Source organism: Salarias fasciatus, chromosome 7 (genome assembly GCF_902148845.1).
Source record: "Salarias fasciatus chromosome 7, fSalaFa1.1, whole genome shotgun sequence".
Taxonomy (NCBI): Eukaryota; Metazoa; Chordata; class Actinopteri; order Blenniiformes; family Blenniidae; genus Salarias; species Salarias fasciatus.
The window spans coordinates 26548334-26576211 of NC_043751.1; the positions used below are offsets into that span (position 1 = coordinate 26548334).

Sequence of the window (27878 nt, forward strand, 5' to 3'; positions counted from 1 at the left end):
AAACACTTCCACGTCCCCGCATGGCATTACATTATAAAAAGCACCTATTTCCCAAGACATTAGGAATATTTAAACAATCAGAAATATGCTGCATATATCTTGCATGCAGTGTTTTTCAGTCACATTTCTCAGCACTTATTTACAGGTAACGCTAGAAGCTTCGAACCACTTGATTTTCCTCTTTTCTAAGTTTTTCATTTCCTCTCGATGTTTTTTCTGCTTTTCTTGTTTTTCCGTTTAGCTATACGACCTTGGCTCCCCTGCTAAATCATCCAGCACTTTGCCAGGCTGCACTCTCGTCGATGACCGCTGCACCAACATGGAGCACCTTCCCTCGTGTGGCAAGAGGGGGCGCTGTCACGGGGAGCGAGGCTTACTCAGCTGCCTGTGTGAAAAGGGCTTCACGGGGCCACAGTGTTCCCAAGGTAAGCACTTATGTCCGGCATTGCAGCCGTGTGAGGAAGGCACACAGTTCTCACTAGAACTCACGCTGTTTTCATCATTTGCTTTTAGACAAATAAACCATCAAATAAACTACAGCTAGACTTGACTGGAAATTGCGTTTTTTGGTTCTGTGTCGGTTCACTTCTACTCCATCTGTGCAGTAAAGCAATAACTCGACACTGGGACATTGAATAATTGCCATTACATCCTGAATTTTGATTTTACACTTCTAGTGCACAAAGGAAATGAAGTACCTGAGTCTGTGGGAAGTTAATTCCACCTCACATGAAGTGTTTCTGAGTAGCGGGCCGTCGTTGTGATAACCTCGCATTTCCCGCATGACAGTCAAGCTAATTGAACAAGCCCTCTGTGCTTTTTGATTGACAAGTGGCTCCCGAGTTCTCCTTCGACGGCCGGAGCCACGTTCAGTTCCAGCTCCTGTGGTCCCTGCCCGCTCGACGGACTAACGTCCAGGTTGGAGTTCGGACCCGCGCCGCCGCCGGTGTCATCCTCAGCCTGCTCTCCCAGGAGCAGAATGAATACCTGCGCTTGGAGGTGAGTCATGGCTGGTAACCCTTCTCCGTCTTGACAGCTGTGATTGTCTTGTTTGTGAGCCTTAAATGATGTGATGATTAGGCACAGACAATGATTGCCGCGAATGCTTGTCAGGCTGAGAGTGAGTAATATCAGGGTTGGAGACACATGGGTGGATACTGAGGGGGCCGCTGACTGACATATGTATGTTCTCAACAAGGTCTTTCACAAAGTGTGCAGCCTGTTGCTATAGAGAGGAGAAGATTTTAAAAAAACAGAAGAAAAGAAAAGAGGCATCCCGTATTCAAGGTTATTTCTGTCTGTTGTTAATGTTTCGACGCCGGTTTGGTATGGCAAGAGAGCAACAATGTGCCGCGCGATAAACGAAGGTCAGAATCCCTGCCCGGCTCTTTGGGGTTTTCACACAGCTTGTCTTAAGTGTTGAGCTCAAGCTCACGTCTGCATACATGCTGCTCGCTCGCTGGCTCACAATTGAGGTGGAAGGGTGTTCACACGGAGTCAAGTCGTCTTCACTCTGGCAAACCTCGGTAATAGCATGCCTCCCCTGCCTGGCACACTCCTGAGTGGATATGAAGCCCGTGCTCCTTGTCAAAGCCTTTCGTCTCATTGACTGACAGCAGAAGTGTGAATAGCATCTGGAAGTAAACGACTCTGTTCGGGCTGTCACTTCTGGCTGGCTCACAGGTCACCTGTTGGCAGCGAAGCCCGCCACGGTCTGGGCGTATTCCACACCACCGGTCTGTCTTTGAAAACATCTGGTCTTTGTGCTTGTGCTTGTTATTTGTCAGACAGCATTGTTTAAAGCGTCATCTCTTGTTCTTCGCTGGATCTTTGCACTACAAGAGGAAAAACAATGTTGTCCTCTTCCCTTGTTGCGGTCCCCGCGGTGACAGGGAGAGGAAAAGGCTGTAGCCTTTACTGTATGCGGGCTGTGAAGCCTCTCTGTGAAACCCTCTCCGGAGCGGAATTGGTGAGCTGTATAAAACATCTGATGTCTGTCTGCTGCAGCACACTGAAGCATTTTCAGCCCAGTTGTCTCAAAGCTCTTATAAACACTTGAGCACAAGCCCGCTGTTTCCCAACAACAAGCTCTAATTTAAAGGGCTGCCTTTTTGCCCCACCTCCCTTTTTTTTTTTTTGTTCTTAAGGGCAGATATGGGATAGAGTGCACCCTGAATAAATAACCACACTTTCACACAGAGGTTACCGGAGGCTAGCTGGGTATAAGCAGAATGGAGCTCTCCAAGGAATGCGGTGTCTCTGTGTAAAAACAAAAAAGAAAAAGAAAAAAAAAAACCTTGTATGTAGGTTTCTGTGTGTGTGTGTGTGTGGGTGTGTGTGAGAGCGAGACAAAAATTGAGGCAGATGTTGACACAGTTTTGTTAAGTTGTGATATTCGCTCATCATTTCACAATTTTCAGGCCTCGTTATGAAAACGCATCATTTTTGCATTTCTGTTTCACTGAAGTTTCTCGTTTAAGCGGGAATGTTTTGACAACGATGTCCGTTTACACAGAAGTGGCGGAAAACACAGAGAACACCGGCGGTGCTCCTTCTTGAAAACCTTGTGTTTCAGTGCCGACTGCTCTTTTGCAGTGTCCACCATCCTCAGACTTTTTACATTTGCCTGAACATTTCGTGCGTCACTGTGATTGCATAGATCTCTGGGGGCGCTGCAGAAACTTTATATAATCAGATTTCTTCCAAAATATTGATTGAGTCCTTTGCTCATTTTTGCTGTGGACTTGAGGGCAGTGTGAGGCAATGGGGAGAGCGCAGTCAGCTTTGGCGCTTTTTGAGTGCGTGCGTGCATGTGTGCTTGTGTGCATGTGTTTGTGTGTGTGTGTGTGCTCGTGTCTCCTTGTTTTATTCACTTGTCAGGTCCAGAACCTGAGCATCCTCTACACTTACCTACCTAAATTGTGGAGACCAAAATGCAGGACAACATTTCACACATATTGCGTGTGTGTGTGTGTGTATGTGTGTGTGTCAGCGTGCGCGGTACACACGTGTGTGTCCTGGAGAGAAAGCACATTTGAGATGCCCATGCTGAGGGAGCAATAGTTAATGCAAGCTGGGCTGAATGTGAATTATCTTGCCCCACTGTTTCCAATTAAGCCCTGGACATGTACAAGCCGCAGTTATGGGAGGCTCTCATTGGCTGAGTCCATTGTGTTCACTCATCCTTAACTGCTGAAGATAATTGTTGTTTCTTGTATACCTTCCCTGTGGGATGGTCCTGGGCTGTGCCACGCAGCGGTGTGTACGGCGGCTCTGAAAAGCGTCATGGCTGTAATATTGCTGAATTAATTTTCGCCACTAAAATTTTCATGCCATTTCTCTGGCGCGTTCAACCACCGCCTTGTCTGGGAAGTTAGATTTCACAATACTTTCCTGCCCCAACCTTTGCCTGCCGTTTCTTTACCAGGGGAGCTGGCCTACTTCTCGTAATGCTGTTTTGTTCAAGATCTGTTTTTACCCATCAGCGCAGCGCAATATGGCTGGAGTCCAGCTCTGTCAGACTGTCAGTCAGTTAGAATTAATGTCATCCCGTTTTGCAATTTTATTCACAAGCATTGGAATCTATACTAACACAAATCACGTTAGAGCAGCTGATGGGAAAACGGACTTGCTTGTTTCATTGTGTTGTAAAAGTCTTTTTGACACCGCTGTGCGGTGCGGCTCCGAGAGATTGAATACCTGTGATTTTCATGCTCTCCTTTCTTTGTAAGTCAGTGGGAATGTCAGAACCACTGGCAGAGTGAGACCTGTCCTAGGTGTTTATTTCAGACCTTTGAACATCTTTGTAATTGAGCTGATTCAGTTGAGGATACGCTCTCCTACAGGAAGATCCCCTCAGCAGCAGCATTCGGTTTTTCTAAGCCGCTCCAGCACTGACACATGATTTGTGTCAGGATAGATTCCAATGCTTGAGAGTAAAATTGAAAAATGGGGTGACAAAAATTCAAGCTGACTCCCTCCATGAACTTTGAGGACTTTTGAAGATGGCTGCGAATACTTCTATTTTTTTGCCATTTTTAGACACAGCAAAGGATCCCTATGCTGGAGTTTGTTGTGCAACAGGCAAAAGAACAAATACACACACTGACCCAGAGCTATCCAGGCTTATAATTAACATGGAAGATCTACGGTCCCCTATGTCAGCAAGCCAGAAGGCTCTGGGGTCCCTGACAAATCACATCACACGCTGCCACAGAGTTTCAAATGTAACAAATAAATCTCCCGACTATGCACAACAAACCGTGTTCGAATGTTTTCTGTGCAGGGGGAGAGAAGATTGGATCAGATATCGAGAAGCCTCCAAAGAGGCGTCATTGCTGCCATCCATATGACACAGACACACACAGTTGGCATTACTTTATTTATTTTTTTCCCAGCCTGCCCTAAAGAAGGCATCGCACACCGACCAAAGTCCCAGATGAGCTCTGACATGCGACGCTGTCCATCTGCTTCTGCATGGAGTCAGTGGACAAACCCTGTCCGGTGATGGAAATGCCTGTAGCTCAAAATGATCGTTGCTCCTCATTGGAAACATCAGATAGCCTTTAACTTGTTTTTTTTTGTCATAAAAACTCTTAGAGGAAGTCAGGATGGCTAATAGAGTAACTTGCTCGCTCATCAATGGACATTTGCATTTAGATGACTCATTGCTCTGCTGAGGTCCAGCCAGTTTACATTTCTAAATAACTTCCAACTTCTGAAGCAATGCCATGCGCCCTATAGGACTTTCTTAAAGCTGTCTTCGTTTTCTGATTATTTTCTCACCTTATTACCAAGGTATCATGAACAAATGATATGAAATGTAATTATAATAACTCTTTTCATTTCAAAGACCAATGACAAGCAATATTTCAGCTTTATGTTTGACTAGTCAATCATGGGGTTTAATTTATTGCATTGTACTTTTTCAAATATACTCAGAGCTACATTGATTTGTTTATACAGTGGAATTGATAGACCGGTACTGAGTTTTTGTTTTCTTTTTGTAATTTAGCTTTTATGATGTTCATTCTGTTCTTGTTTTTTACATCTGTTGATCTGTTATGCAAAGTCTGCTTGCTTCTGTGATGTGCAACACATAATTGTCAGTTGAGGTGTTTCAAACATGACTTTAGGGTTGCAACACTTTGTGCAGCACACTTAAATTATTATATTCCTTTAAAATAGCAAAACAGACTGTCAGATTTAAAATTATTCAGTAGCCCCCTGGTCGACTGGTTCAAACAACATTTTAACTCTTCCTCAATCTGAAGTTTGCTCATGAAATGTCAGACTGCAGAACAAAAGTAAGGTAACCGTGATGCTGCAACACCGGAAGATACACTTGGTTTTTAATTGTGTTTTCTTGACTCTGAAACACGGTGGACGGTTTTGAAAATCCTAAGTTTCGAGTTCAGGTTTGCAGTTTACTGTTATTTGTAGTAGGAGTAGCAAGACCAGGACGAGTACGAGTACGAGTACAAACACTAACCTTGAGCTACTTGCGTAGTTCTTAAACGTCAATAACCAAACAAAGGCTATGTGTTGCCACAGAGCACCTCGGCGTTGATGCTACACACACCTCCAGCAGCCCTGAAAGCTCAAACATACGACTGCAGTCCACACAGAGCAGTGAGTCCTGTCTATTTACACACTGCTGCACACTGTTTACACACCACACACCTATGTGTACAGTAGACCGAGGGACCGAGCTCAGCTTGCGCCGCCACACACTCCGGCTCGCTGTTAATGAGTGTATCAGTCATACTTTACTCGTGTGCAGCGTGTAGCATCCCTGGTGTGCGAGCCCTGAACGTCTCGTAGCATGTCGCTCCGTCCTCTTTTAAACTAATGAGCGACACTGAGCGAAATCTGCTGGTCTAATTGTCACCGACCTGCAGCGTTTTCATGTGAGATAAAGCGTCGGTCCGAGTTTCAGGTTTTCCAAATTTCCGTCTTTCCAAAGAAACCCTGGAAAAAGAATATTGACGTCCGTGCCTGAGGGTCTCCGGAGACACGGCGCCTTCCGCAGCCTGGGCAGAGGTTACCGTCCTGGCCTTCGTCTGGGGACAGACTAACATAATAACGTTGACCTTTTAGCAGAGGTGACGCAGAGGGAGCAATCCAATCTGAACTTCTTTTTTTTTGTTCATTTCAGAATTTTTAAAAACACACAAACCACTTATCTACATCTGATCATCCGAAACACGTTAAACACGGCGCCCTTCTGTACCTACAGCAGAAGTGTGAACAGCCCATGCTGGGGGTGGGAGGGTGGGCGCTCCTGTGGACCCTGCGGTGGATTATGCTCTGCAGAGCGGGCAGTGGATTCCTCAGGATCCCCTCAGCAGCCCGCGTTTGTTGTAAAGTTGTTGTGTTTCAAATAAGAAACCCATGTTTGTTTGTTTTTTAATGGTTTTGTTATGGTTGCATCAGAATAATCTGATAAACTGAAGCGTTGTCAGGTGGTTCAAACGCAACAGGAGCAATCAGTCCCTTCAGTCAGATCAAACTTCCTCTGATGCTCTTAACAATTCATGCAAAAATGTTTAATTAACTAATGTTTTTCCTAAGTGGCTACAAGCTCTATATTTTGATAAACTCCCCCTCATCTCTCACTGAGAAGTTATTGTGCGTTTTTGTGAAACCCAAGAAGCTTTTTCAAACATTTGGAGCTCTGTAATTCATTACGTGATTCATGGTAAACTCTGCCCCATCGCATTGTGCTTTTTTACCGATTCATTTATCACACTGAACCGACTGTACTGTTCTTTTTTCCTTTGGTACAAATAGTAAAGGTTGGCAGTCCATAGGCTTCAAAAGATAAGGACTTTGTGTCCTATTCCTGCAGTTAAGATGGAGAGGAGTAAAACGCAGAATTTCCCTCAAGACATCAATAAAAGATTCAAAGAGAATGATAAAGCCATTGTATTCTAGTCAGGTTAAACCATATCCTGATAAAACAGAAATATTCTTCTCTGTGAAATATATATGGCCTTTTAATCCCTTAAAGATATAGTCAGAGCTCTAAAAAAAAAAAACTAAATAAAAGCACCCATCATCAGGATTTCACACAACAAATATGTTTCAGTGAAGCCAAAAGAGACTAACCTGGAAAAACCTTCTCCTTTTATAATTCATATATTTCGACCTATCTCACTCCTCAGAAAAAAGATCTCTAAGTGGTGATTAAAGACAAGGCTTTCTCACATCGCACTTCAATTTGAACATTTGTTATTAAGTTGTATTCAGATGGAAGGTTGAGGTTTCAATCAAAGAATAGACGATTCCAATGAAGCGGCACAAAAATATCTCCGAAATAGATTCAATGAGTCAAAAGAAACCAGGAAAAGAGACAATAGTATATGCTTTAGTAAATTCACAATGGGATTGTGTATGGAAAATGCTTCACAAACTGTCGCTGAGGACTAAAATGATCAGTCACAATTTCACATTTGCAGAATCGCCGAGTGTATCAACAACGGCAAACCTCTTTGGCAGTGTGAAAACAACAAATTAATCTGTATGTGCTCTAAAAAGTTTAAACCCTGGAGAAAATAAAACACAATTCCAGGGAAAGATCACTGGAATTGCTGTCCACTGTAATCTAGCTATGCGCCTTTTGAATCCCACAAAAGAGCATATTATAGAAACCAAATGCTGACAGCTAAAAGACTGATAGCAATGAATTGGAAGAATGAGGCTTCGTCTCCGTGGACGTTCTCCACGGCACCAACCGACATCTAATCTTTTTCAGGATTATAATAAGGAGCATCAGTTGCTGAGAGACTCTTCCTAAAGTGCTTACCGTCCCAGGAGTCGTCGTTCTATCTTCATACATACATCATGCTCCCAAATCAACATAAACACTCCATGCTGTTTGTATATATTACTGTAGAATATGGAGAATAAACTACACATGATCTGTACCTCGCTCTATTTATAGATTTTTTACATTATATTATATTATATTATATTATATTATATTATATTATATTATATTATATTATATTAACTCTCTTCTATTTCTATTTCCATGACATTTAATAAACATTTTTTCATCCGTTCTGCTGGTGAACTCGTTGTATCCCCAATGCAGGGTAGATAAATTTCACTCCCCCCATCAGAGGCGACAATAATTAAGCACAAGGGGGACAAGCTAGACTGGAGGACGTGTCTGCCCCCCTCGCCCCCCGTCTGTAATCTGTTGCCTTCAGAACTACCTTGATTATCCGCGGCCAACAGTCGTTTCAACAACATGCGGGAAACATTCCTCGGAGATTTACATCCATACCGACATGAGTTAGTGTTGCTTTTCTGACCGCTCTCCCCTGACCTCTGGCATCAACAAGCTATTTGGCCCAGAGAGCTGCTGATGTCTGGATATTTTCTCTCTTCTTCTTTATTTTCATGTCCGGTTTGACCCTCAGCGGCTCATTGCACGGAGTCGTCTCCACGTGATTGGCTGAGTGGCTTTTTGTGTCGATGTGTAGTTAAACGTGTGTATATGACCGAGTGATCTCGAGACAAAACTGAGAAAGCTGTGTGTTTCAGATGTTTCAGGGTCTGCTCGCCGTTCTCTACAACCTCGGAGATGGAGACTATAACGTGACACTGCCCTACCAGCGCCTGGATGACGGAGAATGGCACGAAGTGGAGCTGGATCGCTACGGCAGAGAGTTCACCCTGCGACTGGACGGAGGCGGAGGGCGGCGCGAGGTCACAGCCTCGCCCGGTCAAAGTCAGGAAATCATTATCGACCCCTCGGCGGTGATGTTCGGAAACTCTTTTCCGTCGGGACACAACAGGAGCTTCCTCGGTAGGTGGCTGCCTTTTGTGTTTGAAAAAGAATGAAAATGAAATGCGGCTTTTCACTGTTGTGGAGCCACATTTTCCAAAACTCGGCACTCATTTGACAAAGCTTCACACGCCAAAACCCAAAATATGCTCATGAAATACAAAACATTTGCATCTCTTTCAAAAGCAAGCACCATATTGGGGGAAAAAAAAATAAATAAAAAAAACATGCACACTTTTTTTGCATGCATAAATCTTGGTAACTCAAAATTTTGTCTGCTTTTCAAGTTTGCTACAAATCGTTTAAAGCAAACTTTACGTTTACTTAACGTTTAAAGCCTTACACAACCGGCAGAACTATAACACGGGCATGTTGGATGTTTTGTATTACACTCATCATCCAATTCTCTGTATGTGTGTGTGTGTGTATCAGTAAACACCGTCAAGGACACACTTGCACGCGCACACACACACACTCAAAAGGATGGATGTGACAAATCAGATCACAGAAAAATCAGAGCCTGGAATCCAGAAACAGAGCCGGGTTGCTGCTTTGGTGTGCAAAACAATGGAGGAAGATTTCGGAGAGAATGGAGGTTTTTGAGTAGGAGGATGATGAGGAAGCATGAAGGAAGAGGAGAGGAGCGAGAAGGGAGAGAGGGAGAAAGTGAAGAAGGAGATGAGATGAGGGATACTTCAGAGGATCAGCCGGGGGTCGACCCTCTGGGGGGGCGGCTCCGGGGGTCCGGCCTCATTTGAGCTGTTTCACTGCAGCAGATGTCACTTAAGCATTTCAGAATGAAGAGAGATTAGAAAACCTCTCTTTTTTTTATCAGACTTCTCTGTTTCTCAGGAAGGTCTTGAACGATGTTTATGTAACCTTAAAAAAATAGGATATTCAGTTTTAGACTTTTTAGAATATGTGTTCTTGTTTACAGGATGTTGCAAATTGAAGAGCGACAGTAATTATGGTTTTTTTTTTAGACTTTGCATTTTTTAGAAACGGAATGAATTTTTTTCAGTTTTTTAAACAATGGCGTGAATTTGCAAACATAGAACAAGGTTTATATTTTTGCTTTTCGTGCATAATTTGGAGGAGCAGTAGTGGAAAAACAAATCTTGTTGTGCCTACAAACTCTATCATTGTGTGTCTTTGTGACATACTGTGGAAAAAAAAAAGTAATTTCTTTCAGAGGGAGAGATCATGTTGCACAGTTTGGTGGGAAAAGCGAGAGCGACGGGGCTGGGTGGGTTGGTCATGTATGTATAAGAGAGGCGATCGCTACGTCAGGAAAAGGATGCTAATAATGAAACTAGATGTCAAGAGGAGGACCAGCGACGAGCATCATGCATGAAGGGAGGAAGGAGAGCACATCACACAGAAGATGATCAAAGATCAAAGAAAATCAAAGAAGAAGACAAACTAAAAATGAAATGAGGATAATCGTGTTTCAGGGGTGATACAGCGTGACACTGGCTTGTATCACAGCTCGTGGGTTCAAGGCCAGATCAGGCCTTTCTGTGTGGAAACTCTGAATTAAATAAAGCTTTATGTCAGATGAATAGACGGCCCCATGAAAAGCTCCGACAATGAAATTGTACTTTAAGTGCTCTGATGATACATGCTGCTGTGTTTGTGACTCTGGCCTTTGATCGACCCTGTGAAGAGTCAATCCATGTCATGATTGAGTGAAATCTTCTCTGTCGCAATGTCTGGTGTTCTCTGAGTTTGTCCTCTCTTCACCTCTTCTCCTTCTCCGTCTTCTATCCGCGCTGCCTTTATTCCCGCTCACGTCGTTTCTTCTTCCTCATCCGTCTCTGCCTCGTCCTCGTTCCCGTTTTAGCGTTCTGATTTCTGTGTGAACAGCTTCACTTCGTGAGTTCAGCCAGTTGAGCCTGATGGTTCAGTGGCTTCGGTTACCAATTAACACAAAATCAAACATGGTTTGACGTTTTGAACTTTCTCAAGTTTGAATTTGTGTTAATTTTGTAAATTAATTCTGGGGTGATAGCAATTCTACTACAGAGTAACACATACCAGGATAAATCAATCATTACAGGAGGGGAAAAACAAAGTGATAATTGGTTGAATGACAGACTTTTTGGTGAGAGAGGTTTGACGGCAAGTCCGCATTGAACTGGAGCGAGCTTCACAGTTGGACATAAAGATAATTTGACGCTTGTTTTTACCGCTCGCCGCTGCTTTCACATCTCACAACCTTTGTTGATGCTTTAGTTTCAAACAGATGAGAGTGTGTCAGAGGCACTGATGTGTATTTAAATGATGTGTTCGACCTGGTGTTTCCCACAGAGCGAGCGAAACTCACCAACAGGGAAAATATCCAGAAAAGAGTCCATTCTGACAGCTTAGCCCGGGGCTGTTTGTGTGTTTACCTGCATGTACGCACATGAGCGCACTGGTCCGCAGGCTTGTCTGTAAGTCTGTTTATGCGCGTGCCAATGCATGTGTATCTGCCTATTTGAGTTTACACCCCGACCATTGTGGAAATGTGTGTCTGTAAAGGATTTTGCCTGAGGACCGGAGTCTTGGTGTGTCTTTTGGCATTATAGAATCCTTTTTTCTGCCTCTTATTTATATATATATATATTTTTTCCTTTTCCCACCAGGCTGCTTACGAGATCTGAGATTCAACGGCCGCTCGATTCCTCTTGACTGGGAGCAGGCTTCGGAGGGCCTTCAAGTGGTCACCTCGCAGGGTGTTTCTGTCGGCTGCTCGTCGGATGCCTGCAGGAAGCACCACTGCTCCCCTCCTCTGGTGTGCGTGGACCTCTGGAGACACCACGAGTGCAGGTGCACTAAACACACAGGATAAATAGCCCGGCATTTTAATGAGGCCACACAGCGCGCTGGCACGTTCTGTATATATTTACCCGTATGCATGCATCTAGAAATAAGTAATGCAGAGCTCAGTGTTGCTCATAAGAAAATTAGTAATGCCAGTGCCCAATGCACAGATTGCTAAAACAAACAATGTCGGGACCCACTGTGTACATTCATGACAGCAGGTGCTTCAGATTTAAAGTGACTTTCTCACAATGTGGAAACTTATGCGGGTCACAGTCTATAGAGAGCTATTTATCATCATGTGGCAGCTACAAACAAGGTCTGGCAATCAACGGAGTTATTGAGGTTTCACAGCAACAGGAGATGAAATGAAGACATTTAAGGAGATAAATCATCTGTGACTAGGTTGAAGACACTTTCATCTGAAAATAGAATCCCGAAAGGGACAGCGTGGAAATGCAAAACGATATATGCTGCATATTCCAGTGTCAGGTAGCCAAGCGCCTGTGTTACTTAAAAATACAGCTGGAGGGATACTTCAAGGAAGCAGGACCTGCCAAGTAAAGAAAAAAGAGCAGTCTTTTGGATGTGTGTAGTTCATTAGTGAACAAAATCAATGGCATTTTTACAGAAATTGTATGGGATGGGGTGGAGTTTGCATGTTCTCCCTCAGCTCTCCTCCCACAATCTGTCACCATGCATTAACTAGAAGGTTGATGCCAACGCCAAACTGCCTGTAGGTTGGACTATATGAATGTGTGTGTGGCTGTGTGTCTCTGTCCATGTCTGTCCAGTGACGGATTAGTGAGCTATCCAGGGACTCCACCTGCCTTCAGCTTGATGTATGGCAATTAAAGGTTGAACCCTGAATGCTAATATTAATGCATTATTCTCCCTCCCGCTTGTTGCTTTTAAGTTTGAGACCAAGTTTTGACGTCTTGTGAAAACTCCTTTTGGCTGACTTTCAAACAGACATTAAAATTTTATTGCCTCTTTCTAATATATACCTACATGATGTATTAAAAAAATCCCATGGCTATTTATCAATGGCTAATGATAAATGACAAAATAGGGAACAGTAAAGCATTAGTAAATAATTTATTCACCAATAATATTTTCATTCGGATGGAAAGTGCTTTACTGATGGCTCTGTACCATTAAAGGTCCCTGAAGACAACATCGCAAATGAGAATACATTCGTGCGTCTAATGTTTAGAGCAGAATGTCTTCTGTGGAAAAAGAAAAAGTGCCCTAAAGCAGAGCAGCGGTGGTCAGTGACACACGTAACGCAGGTTGAGCATCAGCTGTCTGCGGGACTCCTGAGGTCAGAGTGTCCGCCAGGTGGCGGCTGGGCCGACGGCGCTCCCGTTGCACTGTGGGTCTAACGGCGTGTCAGCGTGAGAGAGTCGCGCATCGCAGCGGCGGCTGTCAGAGTTTTGGCTGCCCCTTTAAACTCTGCAGGACCACTGGGTTTCCTGGCTGTGATTTCAAGACTCTGAACCAGTGGGGACTTTGACATCCATATTCCGCGATTGCCGCACAGCCTCGGGACACAAAGCACAGAGCGAAGCAGGGGGCAGCGCTGAATGATATTCAGGGGATATTTGGTACAAATGTACTGAGAGGACTACTACTGCACAGCCAATCATAACATTTCAGTCCTTCTATCTGTTTTCATTCTTTTCTCTCTCTATTTTTTTTTTTTTTATTTGCAGTCACTTTGTAACCTTAAGAGAACATATCTTTGAATCAGATACGAGGAGTGCACCTCCGGAGGGAATTATTTTTTTGATACTGTCAGCTTAGGCGTCGTAGTCGGGAGTCTGCGTTCCTCTTATCTGACATCCTCCCCTGAGTCCCTCCACTTCACGCCGCCGTGTCCTCTCTGCACAGGTGCCCTCCGGGCCACATGACCAAGGAGAGCTCCCAGGGCAAGGTGTGCGTGTACACGCTGTGCGCCAGCCGGCCCTGCCGCCACGGCACCTGCGTGGCTCACTCGCCGTCCCGCTACTCGTGCCACTGCAGCGAGGGCTACCGGGGGCGGCACTGCGAGGTGACGCTCGCCATGTTCCACAACAAGGACGGCAACAGCCTCAGCCTCAGCTCCATGTTCGCCATCAGCATCTGTGTCATGGCCTTCCTGGGTAGCTATGTTGACTACGTTATGTTCTATCTGTGGTAACACAGAGTCGCCGTCATCTCCTCTCAGTGTTTTCATCTGTTTTTATTTTTTTTTTTGTATCTGGAAAACATGTTTTTGAGTGTTTTTTGTTGGTTTGTTTTGTTTTTTCATGTGTTTTTCCATGCTCTCTGTCATTGTCATGGTGTAATTATTGTTTTATGTCACGGCTTTATCTGTAACATCCACATTTGTGTTTGTTTTCCACCCCCTGTTTTGCTCTGTGGAATCTGTCCGCGCACGTGACTCGCAGCTGTATTGATCTTTGGAGTTGCGCCAGGATGCGATTTCTCCATGGGGGGTCGGCGAAATCATGAAACAAATACCTACACATGGGGAGAAGCGGGCGCAAAGGCATTGTATGTCATAATCTGTGATTCATGGGGATGCTGCTAAAGTCCCTGGAGAACCGGGGAAATATGTTATGTTTTTCCCTTTTTTTTCCATCATTTCTGCGTCCCCTGTCTCTTCCAATGTTATGCTCCGACTTCAGAAGTCAATTTCACTCTCAGCCTTACTTTTTATCTGTCCAACTTATTTTATATCCCACCATCCACTCATTGTGCTCCCCCCTCTGTCTTTCTTTTACCTTTCTTTCCACATTCCTGTGTACATTTCATTTTTTCCCAAGCCAACTTAAATGTGTCCACATTGTGCACTTGGGCGTTATGTACAGCATATGGAGCTACAATTACGATTCGCACACAACAGGCACAACCCATAAAGTGAGGACAAGTTTATTGCTCGCTATTCCCTGCGGGTTGACTCCAGGCTAAGGGTTAAATTTAGGTTAACGTTTGTCATAAAGTTTATTTCGCACAATCTCTCTTATGGTATTAAGGTTTAAAGTCGGTTTACAGTCACAGGATCGCAGGTTAAATGAATCGGTTGGTCTCAATCCTCAGAATTAGAGATGCACCCCATCGCCAGGCTGGCTACAAGTATTTACATTTCAGTACATTTTCTGTTCTTGATAATGCAATTTCAGTTCTTACAATTACTTTGAAATCATCAGTTTTATTAGTGAGATTGTTGTTAGTCATCTCATGTTGTGTCTTATTGTTTCCCCACACTTTGCTGCAGTACAACAGTATTTGCTTGTGCCTCTGAATCATGGACTTTTTCCTGCAGACATGACGTAATGTTTGACAGACGGAGTGAAATATGATTCAATACGACATTTAATTTTTTTGACATCTACTAGATTTACAATGTCTTGCATATGGACAGTTCAGCAGCAGGCCTGCTGTGCTGTTTCCACGGCGTTGCCCCGTGCGGCGTGTGGTAGAGACGTGAGCGTCAGATCAGGTCAGCTGGACGTGGTCGCATGTCTTGTGAAGGCGTTTCGCCCTTTTATCCCAGTGCAGCGATTTCAAACGCATTTTATTTCAGGGGCTCCAATTTCATCTTGAGTGGAAATTCTCTGTTGTGGTGCAGTGATTAAAAGGTCTATATTTTCACAAAAACCAAACCGTTCATACGGCAGATTTCTACAATCTCAACATAAAGCCATTTTTTATGAAACCTTCTGCTGCCAAATACTGGGAAATGTCTAAAAAAAAAACTTCTCCTATAGCTGTAGCATTATGCATGTTTTTATAAACTCATCCTGACAGCATGGCTTTGAGCTATGATGGAGCTCTCAGCTCGGGTCTCAGTATAGCATTGAACATCCTCTATTCTCAAGATTTCTTTTTTTTTCTTCAAGTCAGTGCTTTCTTTAAAATTTTATAGAATTTGCTTGGTGGCCGGAACCGACCTGGGGTCACCCCTGGGTCACCATCGCGTTGATCAGTAGTGCTGCACAGGTGTAGAAATGTGTTGACATGAAAAATCATTTCTAGATTTTGACAAGTTGTGATGATGATAATATGAACTGGCCTACTGTATACTGAGTTCCAGCTGTTTGTGGCCAAATGTTTTATACCTTTGAGGATGAAAATAACACGATATAAGGGTGTAAAGCACATTGTGAACTGGGGCAGGATATTTTTGAAACTGAAGGGTTTTTTTATTCAGTTTTCATGTTTGTCATGTTGTAATGGAATAGTTTATTTAATGTAAACTTCTTCATATAATAATACTAAGACAAAAACAAGGTTTTGGGTTTGTAGTTATTTATAGATCATAATACTGTTATTTCCCGGCCGGACCACTTGAGATCAGATTGCGCTGCTTGTGGCCCCTGAAGTGAACGGAGCTTGACACCGCTGGCATCGTGCGTAGTTTACAGCCCACTCTGCACTTGTAGCTGTTTCTTATCATGAAAAATGTGAAGGAGTAGCAGACGCTGCTTGTGCTTAGGGAGGCCGTTTTGATTCGCTCCTCCATTGAAGAGTCGGTTGATGTCAGGCTTCAGCTGTTGGGTGTAACGGTATCAAAGAGTTTTTTTTTTCAGTACAAATCTGCTGTCAGTATCAGACTGGTATCAGTATCGGTGCAACCCCATTCAAAATATTTAATTCATGCAACATCTGAGGGAAAGGAACGCAAACCACAGTCTCACAGCACCGAGTCAGCACAATGAATAAACGAAAGCCCTCATAAACTATTCAAACCCTGATAAATGAGATGACATTAGATCCCTGGATTAGGGCGTCAATAGGTTCAAGTCTTAGAATTATGAGAAGGCAGAAAAGATGATCAAAACAAACGTATGATTGAAATTATTTTTTCGGAGAGAGCGAGTGAAGGATTCTGACAAATAAGAGGTCATAAGTTCAGAAATGTACACCGGAGTTCAGCCATTGACTGCTTTATCGGGGAGAAAAATTGTAAAATCAATGAATATGAGATAAGGACGACGCAGAGTGTTGTGCCTCTCCAACACTGAGCTGCTGAATTCTGTTCTCGGTGTTTTTTGATTTGTATGAGTGATACCTGAGTGCACGCTGTTATTGAGATTAAAAAATATAAATACCCACACGGACAACTTTGTCCAATATTATAACCTGTTTTCGGCCAACCCAAGAGTCTGAAATGTGGAATAGACGCTTGTTAAGTCGAAGAAAGTTTTAATGATAGTCAGTATTGAATGTAAAAGTCAAAAAGGCAGAGGTCCAAAGCGCCGAGGTCGGCCGTGACATTATATGATCACTGCTCAGCATATAGAGGAAAATCTGAAAAAAAAAAAAAAGAAAAAAAAAGCGGAGCCTTAATGTGAACCTTGAGGAATGTAATGAATAAAGCTACGAGGTTAAAAAAGCTTTTCACTGAATTCCCTTTTTGAAAAACGTTTTAAAATATGAGACATGAATGAGCCTGCAAGTTTTTTTTTTTTCTGCTCAGATGTTTTTTTTTTCCTCTCTTTAATTTTTTAGTTAATGAAGAATAAATTATTCAGATTCAGCAAAATGTCAAATAACTGGGAGAAAAAAAAAATCCCATTAACTATTGTACAGTTTGTGGTGACATTTAAACTGATAACCAAACCTACAGAGTTACCACAAAGGATGAAATGAGGCCCAAACGAAGCAGGAAAAAAATAGCATAAATGTTAAATCAGCCATCAAAACTCATCACGGAATTTATTATTCAGCTCTGAACTGGAACTAGTTTACGACTGATGATTCTGTGCCGCTGGTATAAACAGTGGAATATAACTGCATAGTTGATGGTCTCATAAGCAGTGTTAAGTTCTAATAGGATCAAGATTCAATATCTGCCCACATCTGCCGCCAGCGGGGGCGTTTTAAATGTGTATGCATCGATATCTCTACTATTGTGTCAAAAAAAAGATGGACGAGGCCTCTGATTCACTGCTCAGGTTGAGGGAAGGCATGTGTGCACTTTTACATTCTGTGTACTTTTTTTTTAAAAATTTTGAGGCGGAGGAGCCGTTTTATTTATTTATTTCCTGGTTCTCGCAGGGATGGGAGAAGAGACGCGTGTGCACGAGCAGCTCGCGTGTTGGCGGCGCTCGCATCCCTCTATAGGGCCGCATGGCTGTTTATGAGTCTTTCTGTCACAGACGGGCTTATAAAACGCTTGGGCAATTCAATACACTGTCCCGGCTTCCATAACTGACTCCACATCCCCTCCAGGGCGCGTGGCTAGTATTGGGACATCAGTTATTTTGACACCTGAGAGTGAAACACATAAAGCAGCCTTCAATATTTGATAATGAATTCAAAGATGATGAAGTGCGGCCGCGGCATCATTCATGAAAATTCATGTGCTGCTTGCATGCTAACTAAAAGAAGGCGCAGCTCATTTCATGTAGGCCGTCCGCCGCGGCAGACGGAGCATTCATATTCAACACTCCAACTTTCCTTTCACAGAAAGTCAGATTATGAAAAGCTCACACTGGTTGATGCATTGACAGTAATAATACTTCTTTCTCTCAAACTTTGTGATCAGAAGTCCTCTTGGCTGAAGGAAGAAATAGAAATGAATCCAGCACGTTCTGTGAGACGCTGATAATACAGTTTGTATTTTTGTTTAATGATGACCCCCGTGCTCCGCAGGAAGCACCGCCATAAATACTGGCATGCAGCACACTCGCAGCACTAAGTGGGACTGCTGGCTGGGTGCTAAATTAAAGGGGGACTCCTATCCTGCCTCCATGTGCATTAAAAGTTAAAATGATCATCCATTATTAAGTTTTACATAAGCCATCGCCGGCCGGGCGGAGAGCGAGTTCAGAGCGTTCTGTTGACAGAGCCAGATGAGCCGTCTTCATCTGTCCTGCATCAAATCGGACTTTCTGCTGCTTTTGATGAATAGGTGGGAAATTAGCCACCCATATGGGCTCTGAATGCCATACGATCATGTAAAGTGCCTGCTCCTTTCATTCGCCGAGAGATTTTTAAATAAAATATTTTTCCAACTTCATCTTTCACCTGTGTCATTTCCTTCCGCTCTCGTTCCTCTCCTGTCTTCCAGTCACGTCTCATCTGCCTCGCCGCCGCTCATTTTTTTCATGATTAACCTCCGGATTGGAGCTGTGGTGAAAGGGTTAAGTGTCTTCATCAAGCCGCGCCGGAGTTTACTCCACACTTCATTCACAATGCAGGCTAACGCCGTAATGCCCTCTTCATAGTAACGGTTAGAGGGCAAAGAGGCAGCGGTGTTATGGATTGATGAATGACTGCAATGTGTGCTCTGCACCCTGAGTGAGATTGATCTCACTGGACTCCCTTTGAACGTGCACATGCACACACACACACACACACACACACACACACACACGCACACACACACACAATGCGCTTCCAGGCGGCTGTGGCCGTAGTTAGTGTTCAAGGCCACTGGTTAGTGCGTGCTTACCTACGTTTAATTGTGCGTGTTTGTGCAGCGGTGCGGTTGCGCCTTCGCTCCACTGCGCCGTGCATCGAACCCCGACCCTATAGAGATGTGTTTAATATCAGCTCAGGGTGGTGTTTGATGGTTGAGGTGAGCTTGGGCCTGCAGGCAGCTGGTAATTCTGGAGGTGAGGAAGAAGAGGAGGAGGAGGAGGAGGAGGAGGAGGAGGAGGAGGAGGAGGAGGCCCGGCATCTGGCTGCGTGAGCAGCGAAGGAGCCAGGTCAGCTGATCAATACTGCTCTCCACCTCATACTGCGCACGGTCAGCAGAGGATTGACGCAGAATACTTACAATCTCTCTTTTTCTATCTGAGCTGCATAGCAATGGAAAAGGTGAAGCGACGGAGGAGCTGCAGATGCTCTAACCAGTGAATAAAGAGCAATGATTCTTAATTGAGATACACTTTTGGTTTGGTGAAGAATAGCTCTCTGGGAGTTGTTTTTCTGTCTTTGTTTATGAGTACCTACCTGTTAGTGTGACCCCCAAAGAGTCGTTGGAACGTTATTCTCTTTCGAAGCAATTACTTTAAAAATCCAGACTAATGTGATTACCCCGCATTTCTCTGAAGATTTCCAATTAAACTGATACTTAGCCCGCACCAAGTAAACTATTCTGGTTGAAATGGATCCCATCCAGCAAGAGAGATAAAAGCCAAGGCCGTACATGGGCCAGAAAAGGGACTGAAAAACAGGAACAGTGAAAGGACTTAATGAGTGAGGAAGAAGAGAGGAACGACAGAGGGGAAGCTTCAGAGTGGTGGAGGGAAAAAAAAAAATTGTGAGACAAAAACGAGAGTCAAAGTGTGAACTAGTAAAAACAGATAGTGAAGAAGGAAAAGAGAGAAAGGAGGATGGCAGATGGGAGAAAAATATTGGTTGAGATTAATGGACTTTAAAGGTCAGTCCAGCATGTTGTATAATTCAGCACACAATAGCGGTGATTGATGTGTGTGCTTTAGGACCTTTTCCTACCCGGCTCCCGCAGCATTCCTCTCCGCGTTCCGCCGAGCCACCGAGGCTTTGAGTTTAAGCTGGGAGGAGTACAAATTCAGTTAATAGGTTTCCGAGGAACTGCGGTCTTTGATAAGACAGGAAACAGTGAGGAGACATCAAAGGGAATAGGTGGAAAGGCAGTGCCTCCTTTTGCATGTGTGTTCCATTAGTGTGTCTTAACTGTACGGGCAGGGAAGATAATCGGCCTTACAGGACGAGTCAGTGTGAAGGAATACCTGTTCCCCGTCACAGATCACCAGTTTGCATCACCTACTTTTTGTGATTTTACATTTCATGACAATTCCATTTATTCCGTTCCAACAGTCATAGCAGTGTATATCGGCACTGACTGCTCGCGCCATAACTTTCCACACTGTTGTCTGTTTCGTTTACATGCTCCAGTGTGTTTTTCAGTCTTATTCTAATTACGTGAGCGTCCTCCCTGCTCCATTAACCTGCTCTCTGGCACCCCTCAGTGTTGATGCTGGGCCTGTTCCTCTACTCCTGCTGGAGGAGGCACAAAGGCCTGAAGGAAGGAGTGTACCATGTGTCTGCGCACCACGGCGAGTGGGAGGACATCCGAGAGAACGTGCTCAACTACGACGAGGAGGGCGGAGGGGAGCAGGACCAGGTAAACATGCACACGCTGACATTTAGACAGGCGGCGTAAATAAAAAAACAAATGTAGGCGGTGCACCTCTTTAACTTCTCTTCTTCATGTTTTCGTGATGAAATGGCATAAATTTGTTTACACCAGGAAAGGCCAGGATATGCAACAGCAGCTACGAAAAAAAAAGAAAAAACTCAGAATAAAAATAAGCAAAAAACAAAAGGTACATTTTCTTGAAATAAAAGTGCTCTCTGTTTTTCGATTTCGAATCCCTCAGTTAGATTAGCTCTGCAAGTCTCCAGTCATTTTGCAACACACCCTTGCAAAAGGTGCACAGTAAGCAAAAAAAGAAAAGAAAAAACCTTTTACCCAAGTCACTGCGGACGTGTGGAAGAAAAAGCAAGAAATAGTCAAGAGAATAAAAAGCAGCGCATCTCTTTGCAATCAGGTCAGAAAAGCAGAAAAGCAGTGGTGCGAGATTCGCCTTGTGTAGAAATGTGTGCAAAAGCCTGAACCTTCAGGTGGCCGATTCTCCTCATATGCCTGAGCCGAGGAGCCCCAGCGGGACGGCAGTGGAGAAAACAATGGCACTGAAAGTTTTCCAGCAGGCAGCTGACAGAAAAGAGTGTCTGTTGGTCTCTGGAAATGAAAACTAGATATCAGTTCCCGGGAGAATTGGGATTGTGAGTCAATTAGCTGAAATTAGGGAAAGTCGACACCAATAGCTGTTAATGCCTCTGTTTTAATAGTGCTGGTAATAGCAGTTTTCTCCCCACTGCAATCAGATAATTAATTACTTGGCTGATCAATGGTGCTGTTGTTGCCAACATCTCTTCCTACACAGTGGATCCAACTCTTACTTTGAAGAACCGGTACGTTTGCTAACGCAGCCGTTCACTGAGCCACAGTCTTCTAATTGGCGTCATGTGGCAAAGTTGTTTAATAGCATCTTTGAAATTTTGCTAGAAAAAAAAAAAAAAAAAAGAGCTGGGCTCTGTGCCTCCTCTTATCTTCTGACCCTCTTTCTTCTCCTGCTCTTGTCTCTGTTGTCTTCCCCTCAGAACGCCTTCAACATGGTGGAGCTGCAGCGCTCCCTCCAGCCCAGCCCCGCTCAGTCGCTGCGCTACAGCTACCCTCAGAGCATCATCTCCTACCCGCAGACCAAGCTTCCCCAGGACGGCAGCAAGAAAGGGACGTGCAACGGGAACGGCAACGCGGCCATCGCCCTGCGCCTGGCCATCCCCCCCTCGGAGACGGAGACCCTGCCGTCCCCTCTGACCTTCCGCCGCTCCCAGAAAGCCCTCTCCTTCTCCAGCCAGGACTTGGCCCGCTACCTGTGCGAGGTCATCAGGGACATGGAGCACCCGGAGGAGCTCGGCACCATGACCACGCCGCGCCGCCCCTCCCGGAAGGAGCGCGGCCTGGCGGCGGTGCGCTCGCTCAGCTCGCTCACCGCATCTCAGGGTTCAGAAGCGAGGCTCCAGGCGGCCCAGGGCACCCGGCTCGATAGGTTCAAAACCCTCCGAGCCGTGGTTAGCGATTTAAGAGGAGACTCCAAGAGTCCGGAGGGGCAGAGAGACAAACTGAAGGAGAGCAGAGGCCAGCTGAACTGTGAGAAGAGCGGCTGAGGCTCAACTCCGAGGAACAGAACTGAAGGTTGCAAAAAAGAAAGAAGGAGAAGGGAAAAAAAAACCAACACTCGTCAGAAGTCGATGGTGGAAATCCAAAGGGAGATAATTAAATGTGAAATACTTTGAGACTGGGAGGTTGCCCAGGGTCCATGTGAAGTCTGCTATTAATGTACTGTATTGATGAAACTTTGAACATTTATGTTCTTTGATATAAAAGATGTTTACCAATGAATGATCAGATGTAATGTATTGTTTACTTGGCATTGCACTGTACAGTATTTACTCCACAGAAAGCACTTTTTGGAAGCGCCCTGTGTCAAAACTGCTCATGTCATAAAGCTCATAAGAGTAATGTCTGCAAGTAAGACGGCAAATGAGTTTCCTGTGCGATAACTCGATTCTTTCTTGCTGTTAATGACTCATGAAATCATTTATGTGGCAAAAATGATTTTGTTTCATTTGTATTATCTATTTCTTTGAAATAAATTAATATCTTTCATAATATTTCAAACCTCATCTTGTTCAAACACAAATTCGTGTAAGTGAATCACAGATGTTTCCTCTTTGAAGATCAAGCCATCTTTCTTCATCAAAAGCTCGTCAGTGAAGTGAGATGTATGTAAGATTTTCTATTAACCAACGTATGAAAAACGGCTTCTTTTTATTTGCCTTTCACTTACGACTGGCGTTATTGGGATGACAAACTGGAACAGCTGTTCCTGTCCCGTTGAACTCGCTCCTGCCAGCAGCAGGGGTCTCTGATGGGAAGAAGAAAGCCAGTTTTGGGATTAATCATTCATGTCCAGAGCCTGTAGCCTCCTGACCTGAGCTTGTGGGAGTCTCCGGTCTGAACCCGGAGCGAAGGCGTCCCAGCAGGCCGCCCTACATCACACTTAATTGGTCGGCATTACTGGAGTTAAACAACTGTGACACTGGAGCGAGTCGCTTGGGAGGCACACGAGCCGCTGCACGCAGAATGATGGTCTTGATGTCTGTTTCTGGTTTGTCTACACGCCGAAAAAACATAATTCATGTTCCAATTTATATCAGGGGATGAGAGGATGCTTCTAATCCCAGCTGATCCTTAAGGTATCTTCACATTCTGTATTCATGAGTGGTGTTCATATGAAATGCCAGATCTGTCTGGGGAAACTCAAAGACTATCAGGATAGAGTACATGTGCTTCTGCATGTGCTGGTTGTTCATATAATTGCTAAATTGCACCTCATCTGCTCTCTTCACTCACGTCTTCAGACTGAAATGGAGTTGCATGAATGCACACTGCCACCTATTGGTAAAATACTGGCACCACTTTTGAAAGGAACAGCAGCTCATTACTCCAATTTCAGAGATAATCTCCACAGAACACCCTGATGGGATTACCCACAGCGGGATCTGAGGATCCTTGAACAAGTTCATGGTTATCTTCAGCATCAGGAACTGCAATTTAGCTCTAATAATTTTACGTTTATCAAAAGTAGTTCAAGGATTGTGTGCGTGATAAGTGTGAATTTGAAATGCAAATTCCTTTTTTTCTGTAGTTTCTTTTCAGCTTACGCAGTCAAAGCATTTATATAACACTCAATTAAAAATAGAAATAAACGTAACACATCTTATGGCCTGTTTGCAGGTTTTCAACTTTCTGAATGTCATGAAATGATTGTGTTTTCACAAGCAGCCGTGAAATTCCAGATTTTTAAAAGACCCCGAATCCCCGCTCACCTGGTCTTGCAGACTGTTGGTCAATATGCGGTGTATTCCTGCAAGGTTTGCAGGTGGGAGGGTGCAGGATGTTCCGAAAAAAAAAAAGCTCACAGCAAAACTCCCCCCAGTAAATAAAGCACCGCACGAGGAACAACTGGCCGTCCATTATTTCGCAGGGTGCAGTTCACCTTTCGGCCAGCAGGGGTCACTCTGAGGCCACTGGAAACAGCAGTGTGAGTAGAAGACAAGTCACTGCAGGGTTTAGAATCCTCCACACAGCTTTCAGTCTCAGCTGAACACCTACTGCAGGCTCTGAATCTTCCACAGAAGGTGAGGAATCAGGATCTCTCTCAGCGATATGAGAGTTCTTTTAAAACGCGGTTGTTAAAATGTGTTGCTTCGTCCGTTTGCTGCTAAATGACTGTACTGGTGTTGCCGTGCAGAGAGAGAATGCGTGCATGTTTATTCATCCTTCCATCTTCTGCACTGCTTTTCCCAGAGCAGGGCTGTAGGAGCCAGTCCCAGCAGGAGGCACCCTGGACAGGTGAGCAGTCCAAAAGACTGACCCCGCACGCTCACACGCACACCAAGGGGTCACTTATACCCCTTTCCTTAGGGTCACCTCACGCTCATATTTTTGCACTGGGAGGAAGCTAAGGCATACACAGGGAGAACATGTAAACGCCACACAGAAAGGCCCTGGCTGGTGTTTTATGGGATTTGATTCTCACTGAGAGGCGAGAGAGCTAAACACTGCTCCACCGTGCGCAACCACTTCCTGTTTATCATACACATTTCATTGAGTGTGATTGAGGGAGTGTGTGTTTTGTCAAACTTGTGGACGCCAGAGTTGTATCTCCAAGAAGAAGAATTTCAATTTGCAAGGTTGAACTATAAAGCACTCATGACTTGATTCTGGACCTCAAAACTCAATTTTTTCCTCTAGAACTTGGGGTAAGTGGTGTGCAGATTGATATCCACTGCAGCATCTGCATGCCTGTTTTTGGATGAGCACAGTACTCCTATTATTGTCAATATTTTTAGAAAGAAAACCTTCTTTCCAATACCCCAATTCTTTTCATTATTTTGATCTGTTACTCGAATACATCATTAAACTGCAGATTGTTATTGCAGTGCTGAATAATGCTTCTTCTTTATTTTTAATCTCACATGAGAATACAAATTTGTTGGTTGTCTTACTTTTTAGTCACACATTTATCCATGTTTATCATTTGAAGAAAGTATGGAGTGTATTGAACATGTTTACAAACCTCAAACAGTAAATTTAATATGTGATGCTCCCAGGTTTGTATGTATCTTTAATAAAAGTCACAAATCAAATTAAAAAACACTAGTTTAACGTGAGCTTATCGGTTACCCTGAGTGGCCCATTTACTATCAACATTCGAAATTTATTGTGGCAAAACTGTAACTTCTTAGAGGTTTTGTTTAAAGATGAACTGTGTGGTTATATTTTAACTTTAAATTTGTGTTGCTCTTACTTTACATTGTGATGTTGACTCATTGATTCCTTTTTAGTTTTATTTATCTAGACACCAATAACAGCAAGATCATCCAAAGGTACTTTTATTGAGAACAGCACAGCACAGGTTAAGATCAAATGGAAAAACTCACTTTTAACTGGCAGGAACCTGCAGAACCAGGATCAGAAAGAGGGAAATGAACAGGACAGAGAAAACGAGAAAGAAAGCAAACCGATTCTCATCAGAAATCAAGGTAATAGTTGGTTGAACTCAAATCACAGAATTAAGGAAATGAAACTAAAAACAGAAAGACATTCAGTTCAGCAGCACCACAAACATTACCCAGTGAAATCACTTCGCACTTCATTCACCACCTCAGATAAAATCCTCACACAACACCGGAGCAGAAAAGTTCCCCGTCCCGATTGGAATTTCACTGGATGTACCTCAACTGGTAACAAAGTGGTTTCAAGAAGCAAATGTCTTTCTCCAGGCTTCCTGGAGCAGAAAGAAATTTAGGAGGGAGAGTAAATAAAACACATTTTTTCCACCCTCATCACCGCCATGTTTGGCTTTGAGTCATCCTTTTGAGCTGCGCTGCAGTAACCCTCTGCTCCCAGTATGACTAGTTAAGGTTAACCATAAGTAGGATGAGTCAAGTGTAAAGAAAGAAAATCCCCAAAGGGTTCAGGGTTCAGGATGAATTTTTATATTGATGGCAAAAGTGTTTTTTGTGAAGCACGAAAGTACTTTTTTTTTTTAATGGAATTTCCAAATCTCTGTTGTGAAATTTACTAGTTACCTGAAATCTCTCTCAAAACTCAAGGAGGAAAAGTCATGTTCATGCCTTTCAACTACTTTTTCAAGAGTTGAAGAGATTTTTGCCAATTTTTTTTTTTTTAAAATCACATCTTTATCTTATTCATGTGTTTATTTTCAGTAGTCTGGATTATTGTAGCAGTAGATAAACAGTGTCAGAGAGCGAGCTGCAGCTCATCCAGAGTCGTCACCAACACAAAGAGGGTGAAACACATCACACCTGAGCTTCAGTCTCTGCTCTGGCTGCTGTGTGTCAAAGGATCCACTTCAAAACCTGACTTCTGCTCGACAGGGCTTTGAATGGACGCAGCCTGAAATACATTTCAGATTTGCTGGTTGAATTGGAACCGTCCTCAGAAAGAGGTTTACTGAGTCGGAAGAAACAAGTTGAAGCAGCTTTTAGTTCCTCCGCTCCTCACCTGAGGAACTAACTTCCTGCTGACACTCAGGCTTTGTTTAAATCAGGACCTAAAACACTACTATTACATTAAACAATATAGTTTACTGATTTTATTATGTTAATAAAGTTTATACTTCATTTATTCTCATTTTTATTCTCGTATTCGCTTTTTTGTTGAATGCATTTCTTAATCTTAATTGCTGTAGATTAATTTTCTTTATTGCCTTTATTCCCTTCATGCCTTTGTGAATCACTGGGTGGATTGCTGCCATATGAATACATTTTATTTTGCCTTTCCTCGTCATATAGACGGGTTTCCTGGAGGTTTAAGTAAAGCGCCTTCAAACCTGAACAGGATCTGTTCATCAATAAAGTCTTTCAAACGCCACAAAATCCTCCAAATGAATGAGACTGACACTTTTAGCTTGTGGCCGGTGATACCGCTGATCCAGCGAGCCGGCGTCCTCCTGCGTTTCTGACCAGGCTGTGCAGAATGGCGGGGAGGTGGGAGAGGGGAGGCGGCGGGGCCGAGTCTGGAGGAGGAGCAACACGGGAGCGGAGTGTTTGATGTGACAGCTGGAGATTGTAAGAATGAGGGGTGACACAGAGCTGCAGCTTCCTCCACCCTGCGTCGGTCACCCAGTCAGCCTGTCAGTCAGTCACTCTCCGAGATCCCAACTCTGTTTACTCTTGTGTTATTAACGTGTGTGTGCGTGTGCGTGTGTGCGCGCGCCTCCGTGTTTATCCTCAGGCAATGGATCTGGGAGAAGTGACAGCGTGGCGTGGCCCTCTGTCAGTCGCCCAGTAAAGTGGCATGCGTGTCAGCTCTCCTGACAGACGCTCTCATCCTGCTGGCCAACGACGGCGGCTGCAAATGTGGGACATGTCTTGTGACAGAGCGACACAGCCTACACGACAACTCGGCGCGCAGACAGGACACGAGCAGTCAAGTTTGATGTGAGGGGGTCACTGCCGAGGGCCCGGGCTCTCGGAGGGTGAGTGAAAGCCGCGGTGATCTTTGCACAGCTGGAGACGCGGCAACTATGCTACACCTCACGTTACAGGCCTTTTGTTTTGAAGTGGATGCAAAGGAAACCTGTTTCTGTCAGAGAAGTGCTGAGGTAGTTCTTAAATGTGCTGTGTGTACCTTGTT

The 27878-nt window shown here is 44.0% G+C and overlaps 1 protein-coding gene across 1 annotated transcript in view; it reads left to right on the plus strand.

The window, feature by feature from the left end:
* LOC115391391 (neural-cadherin-like) overlaps positions 1 to 22360 on the plus strand; it is a 102125-nt gene extending 79765 nt beyond the window's left edge. The window contains exons 27-33 of the mRNA XM_030095630.1: positions 242 to 425; positions 833 to 999; positions 8554 to 8818; positions 11425 to 11608; positions 13496 to 13746; positions 20554 to 20708; positions 21749 to 22360. Of these exons, the coding sequence (XP_029951490.1) occupies positions 242 to 425; positions 833 to 999; positions 8554 to 8818; positions 11425 to 11608; positions 13496 to 13746; positions 20554 to 20708; positions 21749 to 22315 (1773 nt within the window). The 3' untranslated portion in view covers positions 22316 to 22360. The remainder of the gene's footprint in view (positions 1 to 241; positions 426 to 832; positions 1000 to 8553; positions 8819 to 11424; positions 11609 to 13495; positions 13747 to 20553; positions 20709 to 21748) is intronic.
* The last annotated feature ends 5518 nt before the right edge of the window (positions 22361 to 27878 follow it).